At 36.9% G+C, this 21,986-nt stretch overlaps 4 protein-coding genes across 6 annotated transcripts; 3 read left to right on the top strand and 1 right to left on the bottom strand.

The window, feature by feature from the left end:
- Nucleotides 1,059–9,219, top strand: LOC18600701 (GPI ethanolamine phosphate transferase 1). 2 transcript variants are annotated; one of them, XM_018119526.1, is made up of 18 exons: nt 1,066–1,415; nt 1,798–1,989; nt 2,076–2,231; nt 2,639–2,932; nt 3,248–3,465; nt 3,565–3,639; nt 3,804–3,870; nt 4,281–4,606; nt 5,022–5,255; nt 5,341–5,528; nt 5,995–6,136; nt 6,231–6,339; nt 6,877–6,979; nt 7,092–7,281; nt 7,741–7,839; nt 7,922–7,980; nt 8,531–8,636; nt 8,769–9,219. In XM_018119526.1, exons 1-18 carry the CDS (start codon nt 1,178–1,180, stop codon nt 8,931–8,933), a joined length of 2,961 nt encoding a protein of 986 aa, XP_017975015.1. In that variant the 5' UTR covers nt 1,066–1,177; the 3' UTR covers nt 8,934–9,219. The 2 variants fall into 2 exon arrangements, with proteins under 2 accessions (XP_017975016.1, XP_017975015.1); XM_018119527.1 differs by lacking the exons at nt 7,741–7,839; nt 7,922–7,980; nt 8,531–8,636; nt 8,769–9,219 and adding an exon at nt 7,516–7,584 and having other exon boundaries at nt 1,059–1,415.
- On the top strand, nt 9,527–12,759 carry LOC18600700 (senescence-associated carboxylesterase 101). Of its 2 annotated transcripts, none has more exons than XM_007031306.2 (4): nt 9,527–10,043; nt 10,155–10,515; nt 10,843–11,412; nt 11,654–12,759. In XM_007031306.2, exons 1-4 carry the CDS (start codon nt 10,033–10,035, stop codon nt 12,476–12,478), a joined length of 1,767 nt encoding a protein of 588 aa, XP_007031368.2. In that variant the 5' UTR covers nt 9,527–10,032; the 3' UTR covers nt 12,479–12,759. The 2 variants fall into 2 exon arrangements, with proteins under 2 accessions (XP_007031368.2, XP_007031367.2); XM_007031305.2 differs by having other exon boundaries at nt 9,536–10,043; nt 11,651–12,759.
- LOC18600699 (peroxidase 31) lies at nt 15,142–16,431 on the top strand. The gene has a single exon (XM_007031304.2). The coding sequence runs from the start codon at nt 15,261–15,263 to the stop codon at nt 16,236–16,238; it is 978 nt and encodes a 325-aa protein (XP_007031366.1). The 5' UTR covers nt 15,142–15,260; the 3' UTR covers nt 16,239–16,431.
- Nucleotides 19,284–21,986, bottom strand: LOC18600698 (U-box domain-containing protein 40). The gene has a single exon (XM_007031303.2). The coding sequence runs from the start codon at nt 21,243–21,245 to the stop codon at nt 19,521–19,523; it is 1,725 nt and encodes a 574-aa protein (XP_007031365.2). The 5' UTR covers nt 21,246–21,986; the 3' UTR covers nt 19,284–19,520.

Below are 21,986 nucleotides of genomic sequence, written 5' to 3'. Positions count from 1 at the left end.
GCCGTCGATGTATTCATACTCTTCTTATTTGCCATAAATCATATTTGGACTATATAGTATGAGCATTCTATTAAACATGATTCCCTACCCAACAGTTCTCTTGCTCAAAAAAGGGAATTCCTAAGATTATAGTACAAGTATTATATTAAACATGAAATCCTATATTGTCTATAATCAACATGTAATGAACAAAATATCCGAACATTTAATTTTAATTTAATGATTGATGCATGCTCTCTTGCTCAAACAATATTTAATCTCTAAAATTATAGTATGAGCATTGTACTAGATATGAAATATTGTATTTTTTATGATCAATATGTAATGAATGAAACATCCAAACATTTAATTCAATGGTAAGTGCATGATTCTCTATTTAAATAAAATTAAATCTCCATTCTTTAAATAAACAAATATATATAATGGATGAAAAAAGATTATGAAATAACAATATGAAAATAAAGGAAACTTGAAAGATATGATGAATGATTTAAGTGGAAAATTATTGAATATATATAAATCAAGATATAAATAACAAAGTGTTGCTTGTTGTCCTTCCTTTCAGCAGGAGTATACCCCAGCTATTAAATACTATTGGGCTTCTGGCCCAAATATTATTTACGCTTACCCTATTTTCACGATTCTTACTGGGCCATGAAGGCCTGAGCCTTAGGCCCATATCTGTTAAATCTAACACATTTGAGGCACAAACGTACACCCCAAAGCCCAACCATTTATTTCTGTCTTCTTTTAGTCGGACAATTCTAAGATTAAAAAAATGAAATATAAAATATTTTGAAAGCTTATTTAGATTTTTTTTGGTATTTGTAAGAAATTTATATGGATAATAAGAGAGAATTATCTCTAATTACTCATTACTATATAATTGAAGATCCATTTTATATCCTTATGTATGACAAGAAAACAACATTAATCTGTCTTCAAATTTTACACATCTTTTAGAATTTTAAAAATATATTGAAACTCTCACATTTTAATCATAATTTCATGTATATATATTAATTTCAGAAACATACATCTCACCCCGTAAACGGTGTTATAGTCTAAATTGAAACACATAACAGATTTTTAAGCATTTTGTTATAGAGAGAGAGGACCGCGACCAAGTAGTTGTGGCTCAGGGTGAGAAACCAAATTCAGAAAGAAAAAGAAATAAATGGGTAGCGATGGGATCTTGGGCAACAGAGACTCAAAGCAGAGCAAAGCAAGTATACCCAAACGAAGAAAATGGGTGAAGAGAAGAGAAACATGGCTGGTGATCCTTGGTGTGATCCTCCATGCTGTTTACATGTTGAGCATCTTCGACATCTACTTCAAAACACCCATTGTTCACGGCATGGATCTTGTCTCCCCTCGCTTCTTGGCTCCCGCTAAACGCCTCGTTCTCCTTGTTGGTAAAAGCTTTTCTTTTTGGCTCAAAGACATGATTTTTATATTCAAAGAAGTATCTTCGCTGTTGATTTTTTGTTTTGATTTCAATTTTGTCTAATATGGTTTTTAGTGAGGAATGCCTTGGTGAGTTTGACGCAAATTGTGCAATTCAGCTTACTTGGATTGCTTATCATTTATTTGCATTGAAATCTTTGGTTGCTAATAGAACTAGAGAGCATTTGGCGAATGATAGCTTTGTACTAAAAAGCTAAGTTTTGACATGGGATGTGGGTCTGAACTACCTTTTGTGGAGTTCAATACTGTCATGATGATTGTGCTGCATTTAGTTAAAAGTTTGAATTTTTTTTTCTCAAATGATTTAACTCATTTTTTAATTCATTGCAGCGGATGGTTTACGTGCTGATAAGTTTTTTGAGCCGGATTCAGAAGGAAATTTTAGAGCACCATTTTTAAGAAGCGTGATTAAAAATCAAGGTAAATGGGGAGTATCTCATGCTCGGCCTCCAACAGAGTCAAGGCCAGGACATGTTGCTATAATTGCTGGTTTTTATGAGGACCCTAGTGCAGTTACAAAAGGTTAATTCTTTAAGCATTGTTGCATCACCGTGAGAGAATTGACCAACAGTTTTTCCATTATTAAAGCTCTTCCATTTTGGTTGCAGGATGGAAAGCTAATCCAGTAGAATTTGATTCAGTTTTTAATCGGAGCCGGCATACATTTTCTTATGGTAGCCCTGATATTGTTCCAATATTTTGTGGCGCTTTGCCACACAGCACTTGGAATACCTACCCTCATGAGTTTGAAGACTTTGCAACTGGTCTGCTTACAATTCTGTGAAAGGCAATTTTCTCTTAGATTTTATGAAATCATTCTTAAAGCAAAGAAAGTAGAATGCTTATAGTGGAAAAAAGAAGGGCTCAGATCAAATTCTTTTTCTTTTTTTTTTTTAAATATTAATCTACTGTTAAATACCTCAGCCAGCATTTTTTTCATATTGCCTCATTGCTTCCCATTGTATCTAGTTTATTTCTGTTGGCTTAGATTGCATTGATGTGAAATTACTAAACATTCTTGACACCTTCCAGAAGTTTAAATTGTGTCAATACTCTTATTTACTTTTGTCTCTCTTGCAATCCTTGTATAGTGATGCTCACGTATGTTTGTATTTCAGCTTTTATGCTGCTTACTCATGTTTCATGCATATTTCAATTGATGTTAATGCAGATGCATCCTTTTTGGACGAGTGGTCTTTTGATCAATTTCAGAGCCTTCTGAACAAGTCCAATGAAGACCCAAAGTTGAAAAGGTTACTACAACAAGATAATCTTGTTATATTTCTGCATCTACTTGGTTGTGATTCAAATGGTCATGCACATCGTCCCTTTTCATCCATTTATCTCAACAATGTAAAAGTTGTTGATCGTATTGCTGAACGTGTTTATAATCTTCTGGAGAGTTACTACAAGGACAATCGTACATCATATATTTTCACAGCAGATCATGGAATGAGTGACAAAGGTTGGAGAACTCTTTTATATACTTCACCTTAATTTCATTTAGCTGTTACAGCTATAAGATTAGCAACATGTTAGTTATCTTGCTCAAGGCTGTGTGGCTGAAAGTCTTTTGATATGACACTTAAGCTTGAGACCACCTTGGAGGTAAGGTGTGTCTACCATTAGGCTATGCCTTGGCCATAGTTAAATGTAAATTTTATAGTAGACTGCAACTAGTTTGCTATGACTTACTCTTTCTTCCTTCCTCCATTTCTTTTTTGTTTTCTTTGATAGTTTTCAATTACAGATTCTGACATGATTAGGATTTCATTAATAGGAAGTCATGGGGATGGCCATCCTTCAAACACTGATACCCCTCTAGTTGCTTGGGGAGCAGGCATTAAACATCCCAAGCCAATCACGAGAAGAGACCACTCTGATCATGTTCTTCGGTTTGTTGATGAACATTTGCATGACACACCAACACCTAAAGAATGGGGCCTTGATGGCATTGAAAGGGTTGATGTTAATCAAGCTGATATTGCACCCCTCATGGTTGTACAACCTTGACAATATATGTTCCTAGTCAAAGCATTTCTTGGAAACATATTTAGCCCACATTGAACTGACATGCTCCAAAATTTTTTATTTCAGTCAACTCTTCTTGGTTTGCCTTGTCCAGTCAATTCAGTTGGGAATTTACCCCTTTCTTATGTTGACATGAAAGAGGTGAGTCCAAATATTTTTCATTAATATAACTTTTCTTTTGAGATTTGTTTGTTTATGTTCTCTCAAAGATGGAATAAAACTAGGTTTTCCAATGCAACTAAATAAGTTTTAAGTATAATAAATGGTAGAGGACTGATGAACCTAATTCTGTATTTAATGTTCAGGAAGAAGAAGTTGAAGCTGTGGTAGCTAACACAAAGCAGATTCTTAACCAGTTTCTGCGCAAATCACGTATCCTCTTCTGATACTAATCTTAGTATTTTGTAATATGATACTGCATTAAAGCCTTAATATTCTTTTCCTTAAACCTTGAAAGAATTTTTTTGCAAAGTAAAATAATTTTATATCTATCAAAGGTCCACTGAAGGTCCAACGGTTTAAGAATTATTGTTCCCCTTAAATTTAAACTTAGTTGTGTTGGCTGGAACTCTATGTTTCACGCATTTACTTGGTAATACTATTTTTAACTTTTGGAGACGTTGTCCTGATCTCAGTCCATCAAAATTTTATTCTTCCGTTTTATCCACATTTTCTTAATCAGTTATCACATAATTTGTTTGATTCTGGTGTTATTATGTGGAAGGGGTTGCAAAGTGTTATGGATTGGCTATTTTCAAATGCATTTTCTTTGACAAACTTAGAAATAAAGCGATCACATTCACTATATTTCAAGCCTTTCAAGCAACTTGCTCAATATTCCTCTATGTTGAATCAAATTGAGGGTTTGCTAATTGCTAGAGACTATAAAGCTGCCATGCAGCTATCAGAAAATCTCAGAAGCTTGGCACTGGATGGACTTCATTATTTTCAAACTTATGATTGGCTGAAGCTGATGACCATAATTACTCTTGGATATATCGGTTGGATGGTCTTTCTTGTTCTTCATGTTCTGCAAGCTTATACTTCATTGTTAGGAGATACATATAGAAAGGAGGAAGCATTTCGCCAGCAATATAATACAGGAAAAGTAATGTCTATGTAAGCTTAACCTCTTTTAAACTTTACTTTTAGTATTAGAGGAGGAAACTAAATGAAAACAAGCAAATTCTTTTCATGAGTTTTATGAAGTTTGAAGCCAAAAGGTTTTTTTTATTCCGATGCTATGGTCATATAGATTCTTCAGCATTACCCTATAGTTTTCTTCTCACAAGACCTACTCTGTGCTATTAGTTGTGCTTACCCTATTTTCCTCGAGTGCACCAACCATTTTATCTCTTATGCCTACTTTACAATTTTTATATCATGATTGTTTGCTGTCCTTGCTTGTTTTTGTATTAGTTTTTGTAATCTAATGTGCAATTTCTAGAAAAAAGTGAAAAAGAAGCCATATGTTTCTTCCAGTCAGTTGCTACATTCCTCACATATATCATTCTATGTGGCAGGTTAACCTATGGGGCTGTCTGTTTATGGGAGTACTCAGTGTTCTACTTTTTCTGGAGCGCTCCCCTCCTCTTTACCATGCATACTTTGCCATGACAGTATTTCTCTGGACACAAATCCTTAATGAGTATCAGTTTATAAAAGCACTATGGAGACACTTAAGTGGGAGGAAATTCAACTATGTCATTAAACTTCTGGTCACTGGTGTGGTGTCACTAATCATTCTGGAGTTCCTGGTATAGTAGTAATACATCTGTTCTTGTGATAATTATAAAGTGATAGTTTAGCATTCTTAACAATGTTTTATGGTACCCTGTGCAGGTGCATAGCTTCACTGAAAGAAAACTCTACACTTGGTGCTTCCTGGTAGTGGGAGCCATAGCTTCTATGTATCTTTACAATTTAATTCCTTGGAGATCCAGGATTCCAGTTTTTGTTTGCCTTACTTGTTGGTTCCTGTCTCTATTTACTTTAATGCCAGCAGAAATTCCCGATAATAATAAGTTGGTGTGAGTTGCCTTCCTTGTTCCTCCTTTATTGTGATCTTGTTTTCGTTTAAAGAAATCTTAAATGGTTTTACAAAAGAAAATCATCTGGGAGAGGATTAGTAGAACCCAGAGTTATCATGATTTCTCAATAAGTTGTTTTGGAAGTAGATTGCTCCCAGAGAAACACATGCTAACCTTAATCATTCCCAGAGTGTGTTTCTCTGAGACTTAGTATTTAGGCAGTAGATTGCTTCATTGCTAATGTAATACTGTCATTGACTCAAAGAATGATCTTATAATACTGTTTCCCAGCAAATGGATTTCATCAAATCTTTATGCCGAAGTTAGGGTTTCATAAAATTATTGTTAGTTGATAAAGTTTAATTCTTTAGAAATGACAGAAAATTATAGTATCTGTTCTCTTTGCTTAATTCTATTAACTATTACATTTGAATTGGTTGTGACTGGTTCCTTATCATGCCTGTAGAATTGCAAGTGGAGGGATGATTATCGTGATAGGATTAACTGCAAAGTGGCTGGACCTGCATGCTGATGGGAATAAATATTGGTTAGGTATCTGCAAGCATGAAATAAAACAACCCAGGTTCCCTATGCTCTTTCTCTTCCAGGTAGGAAACATCTCTCTACCTTCCGCTGGAATGAGAAGCTCATCTATATTGTTAACAGATTTAAAAGAAATTGCTTTCTCTGCTTGAAAATCAGGCTCTTTTGGTCGGGTTATCGTCAGTAATGGTGTTTTTATCTACCTCTCATAGAACAGAGAAGCAAGAACTACACACAGTACATCAATTGATGAACTGGTCCATTGCGGGTATACTTTTATAGTCTATTTTCAGTCTCTTCAATAAAGCTATTATAGGGCTTCAGCCCTTTGTAATGTACAAAAGAAACTATGTTTTTAACCTAAATTGGAGACTTTTCTGAAAATCATTTTCTTCACATCTGATGCTAATTTTCTGTTGTTTAATTTCTGTGTGACTGGAATACCTCAAGATGCTGGCTGTTCCAGGTCAAATGTGTTTTCCACATGTCAAACATGTGCATGCGATGTACATGGGTAACATAATTGATTAGGTGGCAGTAGCTACTGAAAACAATAGGTTTTTTTTTTTTAATTCAGGAAAAAGAGGTGTGAATTTTCTAATGTGTATAGTCCACATATTCATTTATTAAATGTTTCATAACTTTGCATCTTCCACATATCTGTGCTTCACAATGGCTGCATATTGACCATTCAGTAGTATTGGAACTGCAGACTCATAATTATACAAATCACATTCAATCATGTACTAGCAAAAGTGTACATTATGTTCCATCTATGTTTTCCCTAAATATTTGTTTTTTGTAGGTTGGTCAATGGTCCTCCCATTGTTTTCCGATAATGGTTTCTTGTCTAGGCTCAATTCTATATTTCTTGGTTTCGCACCAACATTCCTTCTGCTATCTATTGGGTATGTCTCATTTTAAACTTCTGTCATCATGGTGCTCAATTAACAGTATTCTGCTAATGGAGAATTTGATGAATATTATGATTTTTCTCCCTTTGCTCTGAAACCTGCGCAGATATGAAGCTGTCTTCTATGGTGCACTTGGTCTTGTACTAATGGCATGGATACTGTTTGAAAACTCACTTCTTTACTTAAGTAAAGTGAAAAAATCTTCTGCTTCTAGAAAGAATTTGGAAGAACATTTCTTTCTCGAAAATGAAGTTAGATATTTGCAGCTGTCTGATGTGAGAATTCCATTAACCTTTGTGAGTCATCTTTCCTCTGCCTGTTCCATAGTTCTTCACCTATATTTGCATCAGTTTTGAATTTGTTCTTCATGTATTTCTCCTTAGGAGTTGTGATTGCTATAGGCACTTGGACAAAGTAGCTACTTATGTCTGTGATAAATAGTGCCAATAGCAAGTTTTTTCATTAAAAATTCTTATATGAAGGACTGATTTCTCTTCCTTTAACTTTGGATGAAATACATTTTCATGCAGACCACTGAAAACTGACAGTAGAAACAAGAATGTTGAACTGCTTTCCCCGCCCATTTTGTTGCAGTTCCACCGCCCCCCCACCCCCCCCCCTCCCAATTCTTTCTGTCCAACCAAGTGTTTTTTAGAAAAATCTCTTCACACTCTGTCAGAAAGGAATATGAGTTGCTTAGTTTAGAGGATTTTACAGTTTGTAATTCATATGGCGCTGATGGCTGTCTTTGCTAGATGGTTTTATTTAATGTGGCCTTCTTTGGGACGGGAAATTTTGCAAGTATTGCAAGTTTTGAGATTTCATCTGTCTACAGGTTCATCACTGTCTTCAGTGTAAGTAATGGTTAAACTACCAAAACATCTTTACAGTTTCTTCTTGGAAGCCCTGCTGAAATAATTTACTTCTTGACTGCAGCCCTTTCTGATGGCAGCCCTCCTCATCTTCAAGTTATTCATACCATTCATGCTTGTCATGTAAGTTTCCTGGTTTGCAAAAGTGTTAAAATGATCAGTGATGCTTCAATGACACCTTAAGGCTTCCATGACCATTCTTTTCTGCCACTGGTTTTATGCATGCTATGTTACATTTTGGTTCTCTTTATGGGCTATTATTAACTTTGATCTCTTTCCTACAAAACTCATTAACTGTTGCTCCATTACTTTAGAAACTTCATCTGGCTTCAAAATCCTTCAAACACGGAAAGCACATCTTTTGAGTGAATGATCCATAAGTATTTTAATCTGCAAAGATGATCAGTGGCTAAAGTGGCATGTTTAATCTTGGTTTCCCATTCTTAGTTAAGCTTAAAATATCTATAATAACTACAATAACTTTAGGTGAGAAAATGAGGGTTTTTCAGTTGGAATTTAGAAAATAACACTAATTATAAACATCCCTTTTCTAATTGAAGTTCTCAATATCGGAAAATTATCTTGTATTTATAGTCATGTGTTGTTTTTATGTGGTTCTACTTGTTCTTTGGTTGGGACAACAAAGTTTGATTGTTACTTCTTCAAAATACAGATGTGCATTCAGTGCAACAACCAAACTACTCCAAATTCCACGATTGGGATGCTATTTCCTTGTGATTTTGTTTTCAGACGTGATGACCATCCACTTCTTTTTCCTGGTAATACATTTTTCCAGAAATAAAGTTTAGTGCAGCCAATTCTATTGTTTGATTGTTTAGTCTCTTTTGAACCTTGCTTTGCTTGTTATTGTTGTTTCGCGAAGGCCTCACGAATTTGCTATTGATTAACAGGTGAGGAACACAGGAAGCTGGATGGAAATTGGTAATAGCATCAGCCATTTTGGAATTGTGAGTGCACAAGTTGTGTTTGTGCTACTACTTTTTGCGCTCACAAATATATACACAAAGGATATCCAAATTAGATCAGCTAGCCGAGCCTCTTGGAAAGCAATGTGATTCACAAGAAACTAGGCTTTGATGCATTAGAATTAGGTACACAATTTCTATTTGTAAGGTGAACACTTTTAGAATCAGATTGTGGCTTTCAAGGACTTTGGAGCAGCCTTCATCTGAATTTTTCTTTTTCATTCTTTTTTTACAATGATTCCTGTTAGCTTGTGTGTGTAAATTTGAAATTTTGACCAATGGGATTGTCCAATTTCTTCCCATTCATCGATATGAATCATTTTGGTCTTTGTTAATTGAAGTTGCCTCACCTTTGGCTTTGCTTTGTCCTTTGCAATTTGAAGCATCTAGAAATGTTGTATCTTTATGACTTCTTCTTCACCCTGCCGTAAAAGAAAGGGTGTAGGCATCTGATGCGTGCTTTCGTGGTTGTGCAAATAGCTTTCAACGTATGCAAAGGTGTGAAAAGAAGAAGGAATCTTGGAATTCATAACGTATGGCCTTTTTGGTTTTTGATGATTCAACAAAAGTTTCGAATAAGATTCATAAAATTTTTATCCTTCTCGTATTATTTACATACAAGATCATTGTCTCCCTATTTCCATTTCAGACATTTTTTTCATTTAACTAACCTGACTGATCATCTCTTTCTCTGACTGGCTGACCGAAGGAATAGGACACAACTTTTACCTCAAAAAACATCTACTCTATCTGTATGCATGGATTCATGGAAATAATTCAGTTTGAAGATGAATATCCGAGAATCCGTCAGGGCAAGGTCATCATGCATTCCGTGTACCAAACGTCATCATAGACTAAAGACTTGAGCTGGATTCAACAGAAACTTCGGCACATGAATAAGTCTTGGGAAAACATGACTTTGAAAGAAACTCAAACAGAAACTTACTGCAAAGGAAAACAATGTTCAATTTCCTAGCATCTTCACTACTAGGGACACCGTGTTTTGACTGTTTCCTCTCCCAAGTCCCAACGTCAACGAAAACTGCTTAACTTCAACGAGGAAGTGAAGAAAAAGGCGGTGGAAAAAGACTGAGCTTATATCGCTGTACAATTTCCTCATGCCCATGGATGTTATTATTATCTCTAGTCTTCCTTTTCGCTAACCAAAGATCAACCCATAGCAAACAAGATGAACCAATTGTAAGTTAGAAAGTTTCATTCCTTTCTTGTTTTGATAACTAAAAAGGACTGTTACTTTTTCATTATTAACCATTCTTTTGTACTTTCTTTACTTTCTGTTCTCAACTACAGATTCAGCAGTGGCTCAGAAGTAGCAAGTTTCGTGGTGAGCTCTGGGTTGCTCAAACTTTCGTGGGCTAAAAACTTGGATTGTTATGGAGGGGTGAACCTAAATGAGCAGCATGCTCTGGGTTTCTCTTTGAGATATAAAGCTTATCAAGAAGCTAAATTTAACATCATCGCTTTCGTCACTTCTCCAATTTGTACCAAATCCCACCTTCAAGAAGCAGAGTTGGTTTCATCTACAGCTCTAAGGGAGACTTTTCCTTTCGTTGAATTCTTGTGCAGCAATGGCAACTCCTTCTCTATTCACAAAGCAGCAATTACGCTTTTTGCTGCTCACATGAATGAGCTCTTGCAACTGAAAAATCAGGTACGCTTCTACTGTGTTTGTAAATGATGGATAAGTCGCAGTCTGGGTTACTATAACCGGATCAAATAGCTAGGCAATTAGTCATTCCCTGGAGGGAATATTTTAAAATATAGGAAGAAGTTCAGTGACAATCGTCTTGCATTTTGCCCTGACCACAAATTTGGTAATAGTTCAATGGTTTCTTTTTTATAAAGTGATAAATGTGAATCTGTTAAATCAAGTTTTGCATCAACTTTAGGCTCAAATATTTTCTAGCTTAATGAATGAAGTATGAAAATCAGGGTATACTGATAATGGTACATTAATGTTATGTCTTAATTTATGTAGTGTGGCAGCAGTTCCAAACCCTTAATTATAACTGGACACTCTTTAGGAGGATCTGTTGCCTCTCTCTTCACCTTATGGCTGCTAGAGAGCCTCGATGTGTCAGCCGCAACACGCCCACTCTGCCTCACTTTTGGTTCACCGGCCCTTGTTGGCAACAAAGGCTTTCAACAATCCATTTCTGAACATCCGGTATGGACTTCTTGTTTCCTCCATGTTGCCACGAGCAAAGACTCCATCCCAAGACTCTTCATTCCTCCCCATAATCTTCACACCATGGGCTTAACTTCACAACCCTATATCTACAAGCCTTTTGGTACATTTCTTTTGTGTTTTGATATGGGATGTACTTGCTCTGATAACCCCGAAGCAATTTCAGAACTACTGGTAGCAATGGGAATGGGAGGTACCCGGAATGAGGAACAACTGGTTGTTGATTATGGGAAGATTGTTGAACAACTGGAGTCCTGGATAATCTTCGAAGGAATCTCACAGTTTAGTGACTTTATGCCAAATTCACTTCGGGCAGGGACAATTTTACAGCTGGAAGCAATTGGACTCCAGAAAAGACAGGTAGATCAAATTTCTTTTCACCTTATGGGATCTGGTACATCGCTCTTTCTTGATTGAGTTACTCAATTTTCTCTCATGTCAAAAACAAAAGAATAGCTTGACAATATATAACCTAGGATGTTGTAATTGAAGCGAAAATTAATTTGTGTCGTCTTTTTATTATTTGTGTCATCAATTGTTTCCAAAAAATATGTTCCAAAATCTCATTTCTGATCTAATCTCTATCTGAATTTTGTAGCAGCAGCAGCAGCAAAACAATGACTTTGACAAACTAATTGAGAAATTGGAGAAGCTGGAAGAGAGTTGTATGTTAAACAAGAGGAAGGTATTTGACCCTGCCAAGAAACTAAATGACATAAAAATAAAAATGGCCCTTCTAGAATGGTATAAGAAGGTTTCCAAGGCTGAAGAAATAGGTTACTATGATTGTTATAAGAACCATCTCTCTCAAAGGGACAGGGACATTGTCAGGCTCAAGAAATTTCTTACAAACTACTGGAAAGAATTTGTTGCCCAGACTGAGAAAAAACCCCAGAAAGAAGGGGTCCGAACCCGGTGGCTGTATGCTGGTACTAACTATAGAAGAATGATTGAGCCGCTTGATATAGCTGAATACTATAAGAATGGCCAAAAGAACTACATAAATAATGGCAGATCAGATCATTATAAAAAGATGGAGCAGTGGCTGGAGGAAGCTGAAAAACAAAGTGGCTTCTCTATCAACTCGAAGAAACAAAATGTGGATGTTATTCTAACATATGATTCTTGCTTTTGGGCACGTGTGGAAGAGGCTCGAATATGTTGCAGAACACTAGAAAATGCAGATGCTAGTATAACAGACAGAGGGTCATCAAGACAGAACCTAATGAAGTTTGAGCTGTATGTTATGGAACAAATCAAGAAGTCTGCAGTATCTTCAGAAATTTTCCTGAAAGACAGCAGCTTTATGCAATGGTGGAAAGAGTATGAGAAGATTATAGAACCTCACCACAATTTACCATTGACTGACTTCATGAAAAATTGTAAATATCACCAGTATGGTAGCGGGTGCTTGGTACTCAACTGAAAAATATAGATATTACAACTTGGTCTCTACTTCAAACCTTGGAGATCAAGTTTTGGAATGGAAAAAGGTTATCCCCTTTGTTGTGTAGTCATAGATTTAGTGAACCTCCTCTGTATGAACAAAAAAAGAAACATCTTATAAATCAGACACAACACCTAAACCTAAGTCCATCCGCCTTTTCATCAATTATTATGTAATTCCACAGTGGATTGCCATGAATAAAATAGAAAATTACTACTGTTGCTTGCCTGAAGCAAGTTCAGTGTAATGTTTATACTGGACATCTTGTTGAATGACCTTGCCAAGATGCATCTTCTCCTATAACAAATCTTAAGTAGTAAAAGCTTATGGTGGGTTCCCTTCTTTCATAATGCCAAATATCACAGAATTAGTTGGATATATGGAATATATAACAGGATCTGTTATATACAATCTAATGTTAAATTTAATTATATATTATATATAGGACAGATAACAGTTTCTGTTAATGCAACATAATAAAGAAAGGTAAAAAACAATAAAAAAGTAAGAGTAAGAATGCCTGGCGCATGCTAACACTAGCCTGATAAGAGATAAATTCCAACTCTGGGAATATGAAACTCCATATAGCAGATTGAAGTGACTACTCCATTAAACATTTGATTCAATCAAATGACAAAAATCTAATCTATGAATTCAAAAAACCATGAAGTTGTTACACAGATCTTTCAAATCAACACATCTATTATTACCTAAAACTTTGAACAACAAAAGGAAAAAACTGTTCTCATTTCATTCTCATGATTAGCTTTACCTGATGAGCAGGCCTACAAAATTAAAGGTGATAGATTGTAAAAGGTAGGGCCATCCCCTTGGCAAGATCTAGCTGTGTTTTCATGGCAGAATGGGAATGAGCTGTTAAATGTAGACACAAACTAAACCTAGAAACAACCCAGCTTTCAGTGGGACCAACAAGCACATGCACATGAAACAGAAAATGTGACCTAATCTTTATTTTTAAGGTCAGATTGACAATGGAATTTCTGGGATTTTGATCTTTAATTAATTAATTTATTTATTTATTTTTTCCTTGCTGGTACAATTTGGCATTGAATTAGTTGGAAGGGAAATATGTAGACTTGGAGATATTAAAAGAAGCTTTTCTTGAAATAGGAAACTCTTTTGCAGGCCAAGGAAAATTGCAGCTACTGCAATTATTATTTGCAGTGTTCCACGTGGCCTGTCCTTGCTTCAACTTTGTATCTGTCACAGGATCATTGAAAGTATCATGTATAGGTTTTTAATTTGTTTCAATGGAAGAATTGGAGAAAGGTAACAAGAGTTTCAATGACTTCACTCTAAATTGTTTTCATTCAGATGACATATAATATAATCCTCTTTTTATCTTTAGTAAGCATAGCAGTAACCTTGCTTTGCTCCAAATAATCCAATTTGTAACTCAACTTTATGGGAGTAACTTCACATGTATAATCAAGAGATGAGGTGAATTAGAGTTTGAAGACATGCTTGCTTAACCAAGTTCAAATTAATGTTGGGTTTCATGCAAGATTCGGCTATTGGTCTTCTTGGTACATTTGTCAAATTGGATTTTGAATTTAAATTCTAGTTTGATCTTGACTTTGATAAAATAGATTTTGCGAGGATTCATTTAACAAATGAGCTTGAGTCAACTCATTTTGCACTCCTAATTGAAAACTCAAACATATAAGATGATGAAGGATTAAAATTTGGGTTTTTTGTTTCATATATTTAATGGGAGAAAGAATGGTGAATACACCTGAGACAGTATGCATGCACAGGAGTGTGATCTGGAGGGAGAAAACAATAAATTGGAAGGTTTGAAAATCGCCGCTGGTTTTAATATAATAATACTATATGGAAAGACAAGAAGCGGAGAGAGGGCCCATTAAAAGCTTCCGCGTTGAACCAATTGCGGGTGGCCAAGCCATGATCCTTCATGTGATGGACGAAATATGCGCCAATTACACCGCTGCCTTGCTGGCCCTTTTTCTCCTAATTTAAATATCAAACTGGTATTGATTTCTTTCTTCCAGTTCAGGGTCGCCAATCTCCACAAAACCCAGTTGTATGATAACCGCATCATCGTGACTGCTGGCCCACATGGCCACAACCCCAACACATTCCCATTACGCCCACTTCGTTTTCCCACCCTCTACACTCTAGAGCTAAGAGTTCAATCCAGCTAACTCCAACCATACAAATGAAAGAATTTGATTTTTCCTTTTCAGAGTGAAATTTAGCATAAACCTGAGTTTTCATGCATATAAGACACGAGTACAATTTCATCAAAGCTAGAGCCACTCTTAACCATTGATAAAACAAATCTTAACCCTTGAACTTATTGGGTGATACGTAGCTTATTTATGTCTTAAATTTAGTTTTGAGAAAGTGTCACGACAATCGGCTTCAACTCATAACTATTCAAGTAGTATGGACATGGCATCATCTTTACTTTTAAACCGCTTTTGTCGCAGCGTCACAATCTTATCAACGGCTGAGATTTCATCACAGGCATAAATTTACCTGGATCCCTTTCCCCACGCCACACATCTCGTGATTGGAGCTTCCTTTGGTAAAAATAACAGTAAAAATATAAGCCGGCAGTTAAAAAGTCCTGTCCCATCTTCTAATCTACCTTCACTTCCCACTTTCAACTCCCCAGCTCAAAGCTCAAATCTAAAAGCCCCTCACTTCTCTCTCTCATCCTTTACTCTCCCTCAAAGCTCAGCCCTGCTGTGCTCTGCTCAACTCAGCTCAACCAATGGCGCCGTCATCACCACCGCCGCCGCCTCCCTCGCTGCTGGTTGTTCTCCTCTTACTCTCCTCCACCGCATTGCTTTGTGAATCAAGGTTAAGCTTAGATTACTACTCCAAAACCTGTCCAAGTTTCAGCAAAATCATGCAAGAAACCATTACCAACAAGCAGATCACCAGTCCCACAACAGCCGCAGGAACCCTCCGGCTTATGTTCCACGACTGTCTCCCGAATGGATGTGACGGTTCTGTTCTCATCTCCTCCACTGCATTCAACAAGGCTGAACGTGACGCCGACATCAACCTGTCTCTTCCTGGAGATGCCTTCGACCTCATTGTACGTGCCAAGACTGCCCTGGAACTCTCCTGTCCTAACACCGTCTCTTGTGCTGACATCCTCTCTGTCGCCGCCCGTGACCTTGTTACTATGCTTGGTGGTCCGTACTATGACGTTTATCTGGGACGGAAAGATTCAAAATTTTCTCAAGCTTCTTCAATAGAAGGGAACCTGCCTAAGCCCAACATGGATATGTCACAAATTATCAATCTTTTTGCAGCAAGAGGGTTCACTATTCAAGAAATGGTGGCCTTAAGTGGGGCACACACAATCGGGTTTTCTCATTGCAAGGAGTTTAGCTCAAACATTGGCAATGATACCCATTACAATCCAAGGTTTGCTCAAGCATTGAAGCAAGCTTGTTCAGATTATCCGCAGAACCCAACTTTATCTGTTTTTAATGATATCATGACTCCCAACAAGTTTGATAACTTGTATTTTCAGAACTTACCAAAGGGTTTGGGGATTTTGGAATCAGATCATGGGTTGTATAATGATCCTAGAACAAAGCCGTTTGTGGAATTGTATGCAAAGGATCAAAACAACTTCTTTCAAGATTTTGCTAGAGCTATGCAGAAGCTTAGTGTTTATGGGATCAAGACTGGGAGGAAAGGAGAGATTAGGCGCAGGTGTGATGCTGTTAACTGAGTTTTTGAGCTGATATTATTGTCTGAGGTTTTTTTCGTTTTACTGAATTCTTTCTGGGGTTTTGAAGATCTTTTGAAAATACTTATGTATACTTGCCTTTGTTTGTACCAATTATCACATCAGGCTTAAATTTATACATATTTATCAAATCTGTGTTCTGGGTTTTAAAGTTCCAATGCTTTTTTCTTCTTCTTCAGTGCTGGTGGTCCTGGATTTGCCTGATTCTGTTTTACTTGTTTGTATGATTCACAGAAAGAGCTGATTTCAAGTTTTTGTATAGTATAATCAGAAACTTAATTGGGGTGATTTTGTTTCTGGAAACATTGGAGATGTTGATGAATTGAAAGAGGGGATATAATAATCATGAAAATAACTAGAAAGATGCCTTTTTTTGGGGTTTTGGAGTTGATGATGTTGGATTGTTTAAGTTCTTTGAGTTTACTTTTGTCTGTTCTCTTTGTCTTCTTCAAGAAGTAGATTAAGTACTAGTTTAGTCATCAATTTGAAATGTTAACGGTGTCCTATTTTATGTATTTGATGATGCGTTAATCCATGCACTAAATCTTTTTCTCAACCTGGGTAATCACACTGTTGCACCTGCTGCCATGTGGGGTTGTTAATTTTGAAATGCAGAATTGAAAATTTATCTGTACTTTTCTGTCCTCTATGTTCCCTGAATTCAACAGCCAAAGAAAGAAACCATTTCCAAGAAAGCAATCTGATTTTGCATGCAGCTGTGGTTTATTACTTGAGTTTGAAAACTATTTTGAGGATTGGAACTTGATTGAAATTTGAAACTGGCGGCTATGGATGACACTTTTCAATCCAATGTCATCAAAGTTTGAGCTTCCAACTGATGAACTGCCTTATTACCATCCACCCCAATTATTTCAGAATTGTAACAGCAACTACCATTCCAACTGCATTAAGGAACATAATCGCATTGTGAAGAGAACTGATAGTTGAACTTAAAGACTGCAAGTTTTGGTACATACGGATGTTATGTGTTTCTTCATTTTGTTTCTCTTTCCCATAGGTGAAATCTAGCTTACATGGATATGTTTTCAATGCTTGAATTGTTTCTTATCCAAGCCTTGGACAAGTTCTGCTTCCTACCTGCTAGCGAGGTTGGTTCGGCTGTGTCATTTCAATTCACTGTTATGAGAAACCCTTCTCAGATTTCGTTGATGTACTGGAAGGAAACAATAAGCCATAGAAACTGAAAATGCCTACATGGAAGACAAAAACTACAGTAGAATAGACACATTAACCAGATGTTGATAAATTAGCTTTTCTGTACTGCATCATTTAATTGTCTATTCTCTGATCAAACTTGTTAAAGCAAATAGCCTTCCACCACCACCAATTATCACTTAACACTGACCAGACAACTTTGTCCCCTAGAAAGGAAGAAAACTTGCTGCCGTTCTTTTGTGCTAGTGGGTACCATAGACTTGCCGACGATAGTTTTTAAATTTGAAGGGCAGAGAGGAGTTATTACTCAAATGTGCCAAAATGTTACCGTTGACAGTATTTCTAGACAGGTTTATCACCCCAACAACCTCAAATGGTAGCCATAAGCTTGTTTCTCTCCATTTCTGCTCGAAGACATGAAAGTGCAGGCTTAAATATATCTACTGCTTGTTGTTCAAGTGACAAATTTTTACTCCATTCTTGTCTCACTTGAGTTAAAAAAAGGGGGCAAATTTACCAGTGAAATGGAATGACAGAATGTTATCCAGTCAAAGCATTATTGATTCACTTATCTTTGGTCAAGTTTCACTCATATCTTTGATATTACACAGCGGGAAGTTGTGAATTGATGAGCCAAGAAAAGGTGTATGCAAGTATTATATTTAAGGTACTGGGCACACTGCCATGAATACACTTTTGGATGCATTAGTCACCTTTTTCCAGCTTTTGCTCATGCTTGGATATCATGGCCGCCAGAAAGCAACCGCAGTCAAAAGTTTAGGAGGCCAGTCCCCTTTTGGTTTGTCCTTGTTGAGATTGTTCATGATCTTGTATTTCCTTTAGGTTTTCACTTTTAGGATATAAATAGCGCTCATTCAACTAATCTCAGCAAAGGCTTTTCTCATTCTCTGGGTTTGATTTTGGTCCCTTTGGAACGTGCTGAAGCTGATTGTCCTTTTTGGGTTCAAATGCTCAACATAACGGGTGAGAGATTTTGGCCTCCAACTCATCAGCCATCAGCCCAAGTTATATTTTTGAATCACAAACTCAGCCCAATATGGCTATGTCCCAATCAAAATAGCCCATCAGGACAAAAGTGTTGCTCCATCTACTAAGGAGTAAGGTTCGGCTAAGCAATGCACGTCCTAAGGATAAGGAAATAGATAGTACATATCAAGTCCTCTAAATTATGGATACATATATAAAAACGAAAATAAATGACCAAATCTATAATAGATATTGAAAATTTAAAATAAATTTTAGTATATATTTTAGTGTCATAATATAAGAATTATAATATAGTAAAATGTTACACATAATGTGTTTGTGAATTTATGTTGTATAAAAAATATAAATAAATCAATATTAACATATTTTATTATACATATAATAAAATTGGATAAAATCTAAAGTATTGGTTTGCAAGATAGTCAACTATTACAAATTGATATGATTAATAACATAAATACTAATACACTGAATGCTGGGGGTGCAAAACTATTATGATTAATAATATTTGACATGCATTTAGATATGTTACAAAATTGTGAGTGTCAATAACAAAAAAAAGCAACTAATTAACCTTTTAAATTTCATGGATATACATCAATATATCCACAATATTTTTGTATATATTCTGGATATATTACAAAATCCGTCATTATCATAAAGAGTATTCACAAAGATTTTATATAGAAATCAGAAATAAAATGATGAAAGACTAGATTTTATATACAAATGTGAAGTTAAAAGTAATAAAACAATTTTAAAATGTTTATTATTTTGATTATAGGAAATTAGTACAAAGGAAATAAATTGAAATAAAAATGGTTATATGGTTGCAAAATAAAATTGAAGATATCATTATTTTTTAACAATAGGAAGAAATTAGTGTGACAAATACAAAGCAGCAGCTAACAAAGAGTTTGCTTTTCTTTTTTTCAGAATCAATTCTTTGTCTAGAAATATTGTTCCATCACTTATTTACAACTTTGTTGCAACAAAGTCACTACAACCTAAAAAGCAACACAATAACTCCACCAATAATTACAAACCCGAATCGAAAAAAAGAACCTGTAAAAGAAATGCTCAAAACTCGGATGAGTTCGCACATGACCCGTTCTTTCCTCCTTCGAGTCGAAACCGACTCCGACTCATCAACCCCGCGTCCAGCAATTCCTCCCAGTCCACATCCTCTTCCTTCTCCTCACTGCTCCCCTTCATCATCTCCAACATCCTCCTCGCCTTCTCCCTTGCCCGCTCGCTCCCTGTCCTCTCCACCTTCACCAGCTCCTCCACCGCCCCGGCTGCCTTTGCCAATCCCTTAAACCTCAACCCTCCTTGACTCAGTCCATACAAAACCGCCACGCAAGGCTCCCGAGTCGACTCATCCAACTGCTTCCCCCTCAACAAACTCACCAAACACTCCACCCCACCCGAATCCAACACCGCGGCCCGCCCGTCGGGAGCCGAAGCCAAGTTACACAATATAAGCAAGACGCGACCCGTCATGTGACCCGACTTAACCATACTTAGCAAAACCGGAACCGACCCAATTTTAACCAGCTTACTCCTATTACTCTGAACTAGTGAGAGATGGTAAAGTGCCAAGGCCGAGTCGTGCCGAGTCCGCTCAGTCCCTGATCTTAGCATGTGCATGAGAGGCTGCAAAGCTCCCAGAACTCCAATGGCAGTCTTATTATCATCATGGAGGGCTAAGCTAAAGAGTGCACCGGAAGCATGCTCCTGCGCCTCAAGGGATCCTGCCTTCAACACATCAATTAAAACAGGAACCAATCCTGACCGTACGATCTTCACCTTGTTAATTTTTTCTAATGACAAGTTCACCAAAGCTGCAAGTGAGTTCCCTTGAATGTTCACGTATCTGGATGTGATCAAAGACTTTAAAGCTGAAAGTATACGTGGCGTGCAAAGAACAACCCTGGAACTCTCTTGGGTTCTTGTTATCTTCCTTAATGAAGCCGTGGCTTCTTCGACGTAAAAAACTTGAGGGCCTTCTAGTTTTGTAAGGAAAAACTCTTCTTCTTCGTTAATGTTTGGGGTTAAGGTTTCGATTTCGGAGGAGGAAGAAGTGGATGAGTAGCAACTCGGACGAGTCGCGAGTTGCAATGGCGGTGTTAGAACGTTGGTGGCGGCGGCAGCGGCGTCAGCAGCAGCAATCGATTCCTCCGAGCTCGAGTGGAATTGAGGAGGCCTCCGACTTAACTGAGTGGCTGCATGGTCGAATTTCACTGAAGGAATATCTTCAACTCCTTGAATCAACTCTTTCTCTGAATTAGACACCTTTTCCTGTTCTTTTTTGATCAGGGTATTTGGATTTTTGGCTATTAATGTACGGACAAGTTCCTCTGCTGTGGAGAAATCCAGGGGTTTTGGAGGATTTAAGGAATGTTTTTGGCACCAGTTGAGAATGGTGGATTTAAGGGCCAGGTTAGGGATAACGGTGGAGAAATCAGGGTTGGAACCATCCTGGAGAGTTGGTGTAAACTCCAGGGTTTTACAGGCTTCAACACAGGCTCGTTCGAAGGTATGACCTGAGGAAACTATAACCGGGTCAGCCATTAAAGACCCTGAAATGGGACAAGAAAATTCTTCGGGAGTTTGCTTTGGCTGAGCCTGACATGTCTTTGAAGCGTTGGTTGATGACGACCTGTAAAATGAAATTCTCCATTTTTGCTTGGCCGCTGCACTGCTTGCAACTTTCACTTTCTGTTTTCCTGAACCTTCATGAAAAAAATCTTTATGAGTTGGTGTTTTATGAATCATTAACTTCATAGCTTCCCGGAACTCCATGTTGAATCCTTCCCTTAGCTGAAAACCCAACACTTTTCCTCTGAATGAAACTTAATTTAAACTTTGCATCAACGTATCTACGGGAAACATTAAGAGACGTTGCAGAGACTCCATGATTTCCGGGAGGAGAAAAACAAGAACTTTAAGAATAAAAATATTCGTTGTTGATCGAAATCCAGGGGATGTTACAGGGATCAGGGGAGTTCCTTTAATGTCGAGGAAGACAGAATCATGAGGAGAAAGTTAAGGAACATGTTACTGTAGACCAAGTCTATGTTGAACCAAACAGAGAAAGAAAGACTTGGCAATTGATTTGGGATGATGAAATGATGATTTGGGAGAGAGAATATGGGGGAGAGGGGTGAGGGTTGCAGTTGCCTGTTAGGATTCGGATTCTTTTTCTTGCTTTCTTGAATTTCGGCCAATGACGGATAAGAAAAAGTTGCTATGAGGCACTTCCCAAACTCTAGTCGCGACTGCCCTTTTCACTTGCTGTGGACTTCTAACTTTTTTTTCCTTTTTTTTAGTTAGGTAATTTTACAGTAATCTTTTACAATTTGGGATCATATTCTTCATTTCCTTTGTAGATTATAGTTGAACAGACAATCATGGATTATTGTTAATGGAGCATAAATATAATTTGGCCCTTTTGTTGAATCAACTGTGGGACGCGGAAACATCACATCAGTTTATGCTGTTCATTCTTTTGGGACACTAATTTCTTTTCTTTGCTTACAATTT

This window comes from Theobroma cacao, chromosome 4 (assembly GCF_000208745.1).
Source record: "Theobroma cacao cultivar B97-61/B2 chromosome 4, Criollo_cocoa_genome_V2, whole genome shotgun sequence".
Classification (NCBI taxonomy): Eukaryota; Viridiplantae; Streptophyta; class Magnoliopsida; order Malvales; family Malvaceae; genus Theobroma; species Theobroma cacao.
Note: the sequence above shows the minus strand (reverse complement) of the source record. Positions and strands in the feature narration are given on the sequence as shown.